We start from the raw sequence: 12,911 nt of genomic DNA on the forward strand, positions 1-12,911 counted from the left end.
GGACCTGCTGTGTGTCAGAGATTTCCGCGATCCCTTAAAAAACAATAGAGGGCGGGATCGACGATCGGCGGCCGGTTACGGTGTGGGGATAAATAAACATGATTGATTGTTTTGATTCTTTAAAATGAACTTCTTAAAACTATATTCTTTAGTCTTTGACTACTGATTTGTTGTGCCAATCATTATTGTTGAAGTAAGTTTAGGCCGAGGCAGGGTTAGGGTTGTTATATTATGTATGCACCTAGGCTAGGCCTAGGCTAAGCAAGCCCTACTACTACTACTACTACTACTGCTGTACTAGGCCGAGGCCCTAGGCCTCTAGCTAGGCCTAGCTAGTATGGGCCTACGGGTACGGTTATCTTGCCTAGGCCCCGACTCTAGCCTGCTATTTATACTACTACTACTAAGGCCAGACTGCTCTCTGCTGGTAGATGATTGCGAACCGCTCCTATTTTAGGTCTGTGCGTTCGTTGTTACAATAAAGCAGACCGTACACCTTCTTGTAAGTTGTACTTACTTAGTTAGCACATAATAAGGTTATCTGTTCACTTTACTCAGACTATATTCTTCTAAACTAGGCTAGGGCTAGCCCTAGTTATTCTTACTTAACAAATCTAAATACAGTATCATTTTAAACATATTAGGCCTATAGACTGACTTCTAAAACAATACAATGCTCTCTCATCTCATCAGTTTCAAACAAATAACTTGTTATATTTTTAGAACTGATTTTATTTTTCTAGCTAGGCCAAACTGAGAACACTCAAGTTCATCTTGGCCATAAGTTTGCTTCGACGTCTGAAAAAGAAATATCCATATTTTTTCCACCAGTTAAGCTTGGTTTCTATATAATCGTTACACGTTGTCTATCGCCGACAGCTTTCGGTGATGCTGATTGTTCTGTTAAATCGAGGAGCCTTCCTGATTTTCAGGGACTGCTACACAGTACGATTGCACTGAAAATATTGTATCGACAGTGTAGTGATTTTAACCAGGCTTTACAATGAAGTTCCAAATTCTGAAATTAATTATATTATATAATTATATTATATTATATTAATTAAAAATGCTCTTTTTGCATGGCTCTGCAGTAATTTATTTTTGCTTCCATTAGTTTGTCTTCATTGCAATTGTACTCGTAATATTCTACTGTATAAAACCATCCAAGAATCCTAGTTCTTTCATAGGTTTCCAAGATGCCTACAGTAATTCTTCTTGATGTGTCTCTGTCAATGACACGACCAGTAAACGATGCTGCTGGAGAAACACTGTCGCGACGTGAGCTAGCTCATCGTGGAATTTCAACACTGATGGAGTACATAGCCAAACACCAACGTCTTGAGTTTGTGTCTTTAGTCATCTTTTCATCATTGTATGAAGTTGTTGTTCCTTTTACAAGAAACTATGAAGAAATTGAGGTGAATATCTGTTGCCTAACAATGTTTTTGTCAAAAATTTAGATATCACATTTTTGAGATGGTACTGTATAGGCATGTTTAAAAAGTTGTGAGTTGGTCTGTTAATGTTAAGGTCAAGGGTTTCAATTCCTATTGTACTTTGCCCACATGAGTGCGTTTGGCACTTAGCAGTTCCTGTCTAACATATACACTGATTACTAACCAATTTGTAGTTTGAACTGCACATGCCCGTATCCAAGGTCAGTCAACATAAAACTTGTGTGTATGTTTGTTTATGTTGACTGACTTTGATACGGGTATGCACAGTTAAATCTACAAATTGGCTTAATAAATTTAATCACTATTTACCACACTACAAAAATGGACTCAATAATTAGAACTAACTATAACAGGAAAACAAGCGATAAAATTAGGATAAACCCAAAAGAGGTATAAAGAAAATATCCTACTTCTGTTATTAAAAGATAAAATGAACAAAAAAAGTGAAAATAATATCTGAACGAAATCAAAGTAGGTATAATTTGGGGTTTTTTGACAAGGAAAATATACATATTATATAAACAAGAAAGATGAAGTTGAATAGATGAAGTCGAGAATAACAAAATTTTTAAAACGTCCATCAATAGAAGTGCTTAATCCAAATCCTCAACAAAAGATAATACAAAATAATCAGATTGCATGGTGTTCCGCATGAAACACAAACAGACAAAATACATCCAAAAGATTATATTCTTAAAGCAATGAATTTCCTTTAAATTTAAATAATTATGTAGATGTCATTTTCCACTCAAATTTTATGTAGCACTGCAGTATTATAAAATGACTAATTCAAGATGTTAAATAATTGCAGGCCGCTTTGAGTAAGATTGAAGATTATGATAAGACCTGTGTTGAGTTGGCCCTTGCAGGAGTTCGAGACATGATATTGGATGAGTGGGGAGCTAACGCTGCCTGTCAGGTAAGTAGTAAATTACTCCGTTTTATGAGTTTGAATGCAACTAGCTAGAATTGGAATGTAGTTTTAAATACAGATTATGCTTTAGGATAAGGTAGATAATTGAAATCATGTTGTTAATGGTGTTATTGAACTCTATTTCCCCCATGAAATCTGTTAAAATATACTCTAATGAAATTATGTAACTCAATCACTAAAGACAGAAAGAATCTCATACTAATGAACCTAACAAATAACATTCAAGTAGTATTCAAATTATGTATAACATTTCGGCATCAAAGCAATCACTTCCTACATTCAAGACACGAACTCCTTCAGAAGAACAAGATACCAGGTCCAGATAAAATTCCCACCAAAATCCTTTTCCTGACAAATGCCTGAACAAGTTTCACTTCAATTCATTTTTGGTACATGAAAATGAAGAACATCGTAACAGTTATACCTGTTAATGGGTCATTTATTGAGTTTTTACATTCATTACTAGTTAGTTACTTTCATTAAAACTAAGGTAAAACTTGCAATATACTGTAGGCAAATAGAAAGCAATAAATAAGACGATGGGTGGGGTTTTGAAAATTATTGACAATATTTTGATCTTTAAACTATTATTAATCTGAAGATACATTTTTTTTTTGTAGGTAATACTAATAACAGATGGCAATGTTGGTGTGAGTCAAGGCTCTTTAAAACATTCTTTACATAACTACTCCAAATCAGATAACCGATCATTTCCACTACCGTACAATTTCCCGGCAAAACTGAACATTGTTCTGATCGCAAGCCTTGCTGAACTTCAACATAAGAACTCCCTCACAATGTTCCAAAAGCTTGTAGATATTAACAAAAACGGTGAGGTATACGTAGCAGATGCACCTTTAAGCACGAGCAATATTCAACAGACGTTCACAAAGATGGCTACATCTAGCTATGTGCCTCATTATGCCAAGTTGCACTGTGGGAATTTGTTGTCGTATGTAAAACTTCATCCTGCCCCAGAGTCTGTGGAAGTTGTCGTTGATCATGCCACCATAAAGAAGACGGTGTTAGATTCGCTTCATATATGTGGGTTCCTAGACTCAGCAGATATTTCAAGTCCACCGTCAATTTCCCGGCACCTGGTGTTACCAGTACCAAAGCAAGGTAAAATTATGGGTGTATACAAAGAGTAATTATGGTATTTTAATGTGTCTGTTAATAGAGAAGGAAAACAATTTTGAACTGAAAGCTAAATGGTTATTACTGTATAATATGCTTTATACAGTCCATAATTTTTTACCCATCAGAGTTCAGTAAGGTCACAAGTTTGGCTATTGACGCTGATGATGTGAACAGTTCTGATGATGGAAAAACGCCCTCATTTTGTGTCTTGTTGCACGGGAGTCTTAAAGTAGAAAACATGGTTGCTCTTGTCCAAGTCAGGTAAGTTGATATTAATAAATCATATTACTACACTTTAATAATAGTAGTAAAAATTCATTCCATCCCGTGACATGTCGCTGTTGGAAGAGAATTACATAAAGAATAAATATATTTAAAAAATAACTATATGAAGGTTTATGATTGATTGGTTGATATTTTAATTTCCACAGTGAAGATTGGTATGGAATGTTGTATTCTTGGGCAGATAATAAGAAGCGTTCAACTTTGATGATGTCGTTGTTTGAACCCGGAGACAATGCATTGCCGTGGCTTGGCAAGTTTAAGAGATTGGGCCCTGCTGGAAGTAAGGTTTAATAATTAACAACTAGTGATGAATTCTATGGATGAAGTAGAATACAGAAATGAAGTGATGATGAAAAGGATGACAGTTGACTAGAATGGTGGTGATGTTTTTGATCTTTTAATTCAATTCAAAATTATTGAGCTACAGATGGTATTAAAGACTGTGGTTAAGATATTTGCCTTCCAATTTGAGGGTTCTGGTTTCAAATCCTGTAACCTGTCTCTTATACACATCTAGATGTGTATAAGAGACAGGTACTAGGCCGAGGCCCTAGGCCTCTAGCTAGGCCTAGCTAGTATGGTCCTACGGGTACGGTTATCTTGCCTAGGCCCCGACTCTAGCCTGCTATTTATACTACTACTACTAAGGCTAGACTGCTCTCTGCTGGTAGATGATTGCGAACCGCTCCTATTTTAGGTCTGTGCGTTCGTTGTTACAATAAAGCAGACCGTACACCTTCTTGTAAGTTGTACTTACTTAGTTAGCACATAATAAGGTTATCTGTTCACTTTACTCAGACTATATTCTTCTAAACTAGGCTAGGGCTAGCCCTAGTTATTCTTACTTAACAAATCTAAATACAGTATCATTTTAAACATATTAGGCCTATAGACTGACTTCTAAAACAATACAATGCTCTCTCATCTCATCAGTTTCAAACAAATAACTTGTTATATTTTTAGAACTGATTTTATTTTTCTAGCTAGGCCAAACTGAGAACACTCAAGTTCATCTTGGCCATAAGTTTGCTTCGACGTCTGAAAAAGAAATATCCATATTTTTTCCGATAAGTAAATAATGTTGTATTTAGGAATAAATGCACTGGAGTTGGCAGTATTTTTTTTTTATATTGTCAGAAAGAATCTCAATTATAAACAAACATAACATTTACAAACAGAAAAATAATTTATTAATTTTAAGAAGTATATTAACATACAGGGTAAGACCACTGATACTTTCAGTTATATATAATATCTATGGTAATATCAATAATAATAACATTTATAAAGCGCACATATCCACTGCAGTAGTGCTCAAGGCGCTAAAAATCAACTTTTTATATACAAGTTAAAATAACATAAAGGCAGTAGATGAAGATAATTTTCTTAATAATTTGGCCACAATTTTTGTTCTAGTGCAAATCAAAATAGAACTTGATAACACTAAAAAGAAAAATAACAATTTACTACCACTCATCTGAACTTTTAAACATTTCAGCTTGTTGTTTGAAACATTGAGTTGAACTGCTATCATGTTTATTCTTCATTTCATTTGTAATTGAAAATATAGAACAGTACATATGTATTAAATGATCAATATTATTAGTGATTAACTTAAAAAAAATAATATAATAGCATTTCATTGACAATAAGCATTGAAACCATTATGCAACAGTCATTTATCAGATACACACAAAAAAGCATTCACTTTATGTGTGAGTTACAGTACATGTGACATTCCTAAATATGGTCATGACGACCTCACATTATGACCATAAATAGGCACATCATGAATCTATATTGGCATTCAACAGTTTTTTTATCAAAGAAAATTTGTTAGTGTAGACAGGTCTTTACATGAAGGATGTACATTGTGCGAGAAAGATGATGCATCTTTGGAGATTACAAACTTAGCACAATTTATAGCAAAGTTTAAGTTAGTTTTGAAGAATATAACAGAACACAACTACACCACAAAAAAACAGCACATGAGTACTGTACTAAATGTGCTTGCAGTATCAATATATAAAATATTATTTAACATAATTTATGGCCTTATGTAACAAAAAAATATGTGAGGTGAGGATGTAACACAATTTACAATGTACAGTTTTAACAAGGTTGTTTTTAGTTTATACTCTATTTTGAGAAAACAGCATTTCTCCGACATGCTGACAGCTATACACATTACTATGTACCTGTAATGTTATATTTTTCAATTGACCACAAACTATTACCGGTAATTTGTCTTTGTACAGATTAAATTAAAATGCCATTGATTTCCAACAGTTCTTGTTCAAATTTTCCCTTTGTCTTGGACTCAGTGAGTTGGATACAGCCTTGCTGGGTTCTCAAAATGGATAGTTGGGACACCTACATCCTCTCATGATTAATATATCTCTCCAATCATGAATTAGTCTTGAAGACAAATAAAGAATATACTTTGTTATCATATCCTAATTCAATAAATTTTGTTCTGGAAATAGATAAAACATATTAGGCTTGCCATCCAAACACCAGCATACTGTCACTAATTATTAAACTGAGTAATTAACATAAAAAAAAAAGTGGCATTATTGTATACGAGTACAGAGAAGCCATAATACTTTTACTCATAACTTTGGCAGTTAGTAAGTCGATTCCAGTAAATGACATTTTAAAGCTCATAATGTGGAGAATAAGAGTATATTAAAAAGGCAATTTTCATTTTATTGATCACTGATGGTGGTTTTAGGAAGGCAAGCCTCATATTATTTCCTACAGCAATGAGACGTTTTCTTCCAATGCAGATGGGACACGGTGGGTCTACATTAAAAAAAACAGGGAGGGGCATGTGTCTTCTGTCTGAAAATTGGAAAATGTAGTCAGAAGCGTTGATGTTTCCTGTGCAGCCAAGCCCCTCTTAGGCTACATCACTATCCAAAGTTATATGATAGCATGTTGTTAATAGCCTTTGTTCTTAACTCACTCTTTGGAAATTAATGCTCAAATTAATACTAAAAAATATTTAATCTAATTTCAATATCTCTAAAAAAAAATTATGACAAATTGGTATTATTATTCAACCATGGATGTATGATTTTTTACCTCTAATGATTACATAAACATCACATAAGTGTTAAATTTCTTAGTTTATAAATTCATATACAGTACTTATTCATATGCCCTCCCCCCACATACCCTTTGATGATTAAGTGAGGAAAAATTAACCCTTAAAAATTCCTCAGTGTTGACAAGGCCCTTCAAAATCAAGGATATCACTTCTCTCTCAAGGCATGGTGGTAATAAGAAATGTACAACAATTTTATTAATTTTTTTAACTTATTTCTATTTTTATACATAAAGTAAAATTATTTAAGATACTATTTCTATTAAAGGCTTTTAACAATATTTTTTAAAATCATTTTCCATTATATAGATTACAAATATCAAAATATGCATAAATTACATTTTTATTCATTTGTTTATTGCTTGTTTAATTATATGAACATTCAATATAGCTGGGAACAATTTTAGAAATAAAAAAATAAGATAGATTTATTTTGATAGATTGTAATTGATGTCAAGTGTACATTTATCAAGGTCAAATGAAGTATATACAACCTAAGCTTAAGTGATTATTAAAAATATGCATCATTAATTATACACTAAATTGTAATACCAGAATAAAGCAACATTACCTATACTTAAATGTGAAAAAATATTATAGTAATCTTGAAATAATCAATCATATATTGATAACTATTATCATATAATTATAAAACATCAATGATGTTATCTCTTTCCAAACAGATAGTATATTCAGAATAACATCTTAAGGTTTTTACTCAGTGTTAGCAGATTCTGTGGGATTTGAACCCAGGACACCGACTTTGGAAGGCAACACATTTGCCATATACAGTACTAGCCAAATTTAGAGTTCCAAACTATTATATAGCATATTCACAGTTCTTAATAGAAAAGCTGTCGGCGAATGTTGTAGCGATTGTATGGAAACCAAGCTTAACAGTTTAGTTAATTCTCATTTAACAGTGAGTGACTTGCCACTTATGGAAAGAAAATGTGCAATTCTTATTTGTTTGTATAGTATGCGGGGGAAAGACAAAAGCAGCAGTACTATTGATAATCTGTTCAAAGGTTGATAGTTCGAAGGTTGGTAGTTGAGAATGTCAATTGTGAAAATTCAAAATAAAGAACTATAGTAGTTTATAAATAGAGTTTTTAAGCACAGGCAATCAAAGTGTTAGATTTTCAAGGCACGATAGTCCACTTCACATTTTTACCATACAATGAATCAGAGCCTATTTAAGACAGCTGTACGCAAATTAAGCAACAAGTCGAAAAGGAAATCGATATAAGTGTGTTATCTATCCATCATCCTCCTTTTCCTGAAACACTGTGAACAAAGAAAATCTTGTTCTTCTTGTCCACAGAAAACACAACCTGGCGTCCTGCACTCCTGGTATCCTAGCGTACCTGACGTAACACTTTTGTACCCTGGATTACTACGCAGCCGATCGGTGCTGCTGGTTAGCTTATCATAGTTTCTTTGAGTGGGAGCGGCGTGCTGACCTTTGAACTGTACTTGATCAAACACTCGTGGATTTAGATCGTCTTGACCACTGTGTTTGTTAAAATGTGGCGGTGGATGTGGGTTTGATCTTCCGTCATAACGATAGCGCGCTGGATTTCGAGCTGGAATTGGCCGATCAAAATTTGGGCGATTGTGTGTTCTTGGTAGTCTGTCATTGTAAGCACTGGTCGTGCTCAAGGCTGCCAGGTATTTATCTACCTTTGAATATCTGTTATATCCACCTCTCATGATCGGATTCTGCTGGCTCTTCATCACCGCATTTTGCGCGGGAACAACAGGGCCTCGATTTTGCCTCCTATCAATTGGAGGTGTAACAGTGCCATTCACTGGACGTTTTTCACGTGCTTGATTTCTCGCACGTTCTCGTTCTTGTTTCTGTATCAAATCCTCTTCCATCTTACGGGTATGCTCCTCTAAATAAAGTTCTTGTGCTCGCTTTAAATAATTACGTATCATTAATTGCTGCATATCAGTACGCTTATCATTCAACTTTGCTGCTACAATAATTGTCTTATCATCAAGATCTGGAACCATTATTTGATCTACTCGTGCTTCTACCTGCTGGCCACTGTTCAACGGTTCCTGCCCTGATTTCTTTTTAGCTTTTATATCAAACAAGTTCAAATGTCGTAACCGTTTTCCTAAACCCTTCTTATCTTTATCTCTATTTTTTTTTACTTTAGCGTACAATGGTTGTTCAGCACTGTTATTTGAATTCTCGTCAGACGTTGTTCTTCGTAATTTACCATCGGTATCTTCCCTGGCACCATTTAAGCTCGGATTTCCTGCAACTCCTGGAATCGGTACTCGTATTAGATCGAGGTATCGATGTAGAATATCAAGTTTTTCCGAATCAGACAAGGATAAGCGTTTAGATTGGTAATTGTTAGCGTTCTCATCCTTATTCCATTGGTAGTTTGGTCCAGGGTCAATACTAAAATGTATTGGTAACAACTGATGATCACAGTCTGTTACAGGAACAGCAACTGCAAGAATAAGTAAGAAAACTTAAGTTTACCAAAGACTATAAAAAAAGACAAGAAAAAATTCCCCATGACACTACAGATGCACATGAAGGCCATTAGTGTTCTGAATGAATGGCTAATGATGATAATGATTTACATGTATTTTTTATATTTATAATAAAATGTCTGGTTGTATATTTTTCATATCTATCAGCAACCTACAGAGCAATCAATGATTCAATTAAGTAGTTAAGTTTAGATTTGCTCAAAATGCCAATTTACAGAAAATACATTATTTTTTTTTTTGTTGTTCACCCAGTGAAATAAAATCTTGGTAAATCCTACTGCATATAAATCAAGTATGAATAGCAGTAAAATACTTTAGGCAGGATAAACCAGATCAGCAAAAATAATGAAAAAAATAGAATCAGTGGCATATCTAAAGTCTTGAAGTGAGGGTTCTGATGGGGGAGGGGCGCTTGATGATCAGTTAAGGGGGAACTAACTCGCAAAATAAGGTGATTTTAGGTGCTTTTTAACAACTTGACCGTGATTTTTTTTGGGGGGGGGGGCGCGAGTAATAATTGGAGGGGCATGCATCCCCCTGCGGACCCCCTAGATACGCCACTGAATAGAATACAAACCTGGTAAGTTTGCTTCCTGAAGTCTCCTTTCACTATGATTAGCCTCCCTATCAATTTCCATTGGAACCAAAGCAGAGAAATGAGCAGCATCATATGTGAGGACCAACGGTGATCGACAACACTCAGACTCTGTAGATTCTAGGGGGAGGTAGATTCCACCAAATGGAATCGGTGCAAATGCTTCTCCACTTGCATTCCTGAGTACTGTATCTGCCACAACAATGATTGGTCGCTTTATAACATGCGCAAGAACAAACACATGGAATTCTTCTAGACTTTCGTATATCTCCTCCTCCTCGTCTTCATCAAATTTTGATGCTTCAACGTCCTCAGCTAATGATGTCAAACCTCTGTATTATAAAAGAGGAGAGAATAATGTTATAATGAGTTTTCTTCAAACCATTCACATTATTATAGGATTAACAGTATAATTTCAGCATGAGATATTGAGATGAATAATTGTCCTGGGTTCCAATCTTATGACATACATGTTTCCATTGTTCGAAATAAGGCTTGTCCGCTTGTCCCAGCCAAACCAAAATGTCCCACGGACAACCAGAACTATAGGGCAACTTATCCGTAGAACAACCAAAAAATTTTGGACCCAAACCTCACCTCAAGTAATCGTTTTTTTTTGTTTTTTTTACTTTACTGCATTGTTGTCACGGGCACGGCCATTTTGGATTCGCCGAATCACGTTTTCTCGCGTTTTGGTCTGAGACTGAGGCGCCCTCTCGCATATTACTTATACTGTGGCGGGCCCATAGAGATATAATAAGAATACTAGAGCACTAACCGCAATGTATTCGATGTTCGAAATACGCAGAACTGTGTGTACCATCCAAAATGGCTGCCATAGATTTTTTTAGATTAAATTTTTCTAAGCACCATCGTTTGCAATTGCGCCCTCAATTTACTCAGAAAGTTCAGTACAGCTAGTTACCCGTATGTTTGAAACTCGAGCGTTGAGGTGTTTGGGTGTAAAGTACACGATTTTAATTTTCATTCATTGGTACTTTATTTGAAATAAGATGCTCCACTTGGCCTCATTTTGGCTACAATAGTTTAATAATTTGTTATTACCATTACTCATTATCAATAATGAAATAATAGTCAGTCAGAGGGCTTATTTATAGTAATAATATGTATACAAAGCCTGAAGGTGGCGCTTTACTACGACGGCCATCTTGGATGGTACACATACATAACTCTGCATTGCTGCGCCATCTTGTCAGCACTCTAGTTGTTTAATAGCTCTATGGGCGGGCCGCACAACAAGGCCCTGACTCATGTATCAAGGTGAATGGAGGCGTGCGTGGGAAGGCGTTCAAACTTTTTATCGAACTTTTCTTCATGTCGAACGATCTTAGGAGGGAAAACAGTGCAAGGTAAAAATGAAGCAAGCAACAGATAATATACGGACAAGTAAAAACATTTGCATACAACCAAAGTTTCCATCTAGGTTGTCCGCCGGACAAGTTTAAGTTTTTCCTTATTTCGAACACTGGTTTCCTACAGTACACAAGGGTGATCTGGGGAATATCCTGGTGTCACACTTGCATTCACAGTGGGACTATTAAATGCATCACTTCATTCAGATTAACACATCTCTGCTATGGTCTCATTAATTTCCGTAAACACTTGTAACGTAAGATTGGGGGCGACATCATACGTGCTCGACGCACGCAAATGTATTTTCACAGACGCTGAGAAGTGTGTGGAATATTCGTCGTTCGATTCTCCAACTGACGATCTAGGCTTAAGTCTTGCCATTGCACTGTTGAATTAATCAGCAGAACGCTATGATTAAAATGATTTAAGACCGTTTTAAGCCTCCTCCGAGTAAGCTTTAAAATTTAAGACGGCTAACTGGTTAAACCTCGGTATAGCAATGGTCTATAATCATAGACCAGTAGTGACGTCATGATTTTAGCCAGCTAACTGTTAACTAAACTGTCTAAAGACCGCTTATAGCAATCCGCCCCTGGTGTTTTGATTAAGAATGCTTTACTTTATGCAGTAAACTGAGGAAGTCTAATACAGTAACATCTTCCAATTACGTACCCTAGACCTATGGTACAAAGTACAGGGCTAGATAGGCCTCAACCTTGCCATGGGAGCAAAATTTTGTGATGAAATATGACTTGGATTATACTGCTTTCTGCAACAAAATAATATTTTACAGAAGGCAAAGTTACCTGTAAAGTGTTTTTGTAGTTTAAAACGATCGTTCATAATGACATTATCACCGCAAATTAGGTTTGTAAAATCGGGAGTTTGAAAATGGGAGGTTTGTAATTTGGAGATGTTACTGTACAATGCTTATGATGGGAAGACCTTGTTACCTAATCATAATTGAGAAAAGACTACTTTATGCTTTTGGTTGAACAGGCATGGCTATATACTTTTTGATGCAAGATGCCTTGTCTTTATTGTCTTTTTGATGAAGGATGGCCTATTTCATTATGTTTTTGATGGAGCAGGCATTGCTACATGTGCATTTTGATGCTTTATGCTTTTGATGGATGGCCCTGTTTATACAGTACTTTTAATGGAGGATGGCCCTGCTTTATGCTTTTGATAGATGATGGCACTGCTTTATGTTTTTGTTGGAGGATGGCCCTGCTTTATGCTTTTGATAGATGATGGCACTGCTTTATGTTTTTGTTGGAGGATGGCCCTGCTTTATGCTTTTGATAGATGATGGCACTGCTTTATGTTTTTGTTGGAGGATGGCCCTGCTTTATGTTTTTGTTGGAGGACGGCCCTGCTTTATGCTTTTGATGGATGATGGCACTGCTTTATGTTTTTGTTGGAGGACGGCCCTGCTTTATGCTTTTGATGAAGCATGCTTAAATCTATACTTCTGATTAAGGAGACCTACTGTACCTT

General features: G+C 35.5%; 2 protein-coding genes across 5 annotated transcripts in view; one reads left to right on the forward strand and one right to left on the reverse strand.

The window, feature by feature from the left end:
• The first annotated feature begins 43 nt into the window (after positions 1-43).
• Positions 44-4,125, forward strand: LOC117110289 (integrator complex subunit 14-like). Of its 4 annotated transcripts, none has more exons than XM_033252941.1 (6): positions 44-193; positions 1,188-1,418; positions 2,269-2,376; positions 3,012-3,513; positions 3,657-3,792; positions 3,963-4,125. In XM_033252941.1, exons 2-6 carry the CDS (start codon positions 1,197-1,199, stop codon positions 4,105-4,107), a joined length of 1,113 nt encoding a protein of 370 aa, XP_033108832.1. In that variant the 5' UTR covers positions 44-193; positions 1,188-1,196; the 3' UTR covers positions 4,108-4,125. The 4 variants fall into 4 exon arrangements, with proteins under 4 accessions (XP_033108832.1, XP_033108833.1, XP_033108834.1 ...); XM_033252942.1 differs by having other exon boundaries at positions 49-193; positions 1,177-1,418; XM_033252943.1 differs by having other exon boundaries at positions 60-193; positions 1,115-1,418.
• A 3,036-nt stretch (positions 4,126-7,161) lies between these two features.
• LOC117110287 (OTU domain-containing protein 7B-like) overlaps positions 7,162-12,911 on the reverse strand; it is a 39,861-nt gene continuing 34,111 nt past the window's right edge. Inside the window, exons 8-9 of the mRNA XM_033252937.1 lie at positions 10,020-10,369; positions 7,162-9,396 (exon numbers count right to left, since the gene is read on the reverse strand). Of these exons, the coding sequence (XP_033108828.1) occupies positions 8,180-9,396; positions 10,020-10,369 (1,567 nt within the window). The 3' untranslated portion in view covers positions 7,162-8,179. The remainder of the gene's footprint in view (positions 9,397-10,019; positions 10,370-12,911) is intronic.

Source organism: Anneissia japonica, unplaced genomic scaffold (assembly GCF_011630105.1).
Source record: "Anneissia japonica isolate Jap-2015-1 unplaced genomic scaffold, ASM1163010v1 scaffold673_len1821605_cov196, whole genome shotgun sequence".
NCBI classification, from domain to species: Eukaryota; Metazoa; Echinodermata; class Crinoidea; order Comatulida; family Comatulidae; genus Anneissia; species Anneissia japonica.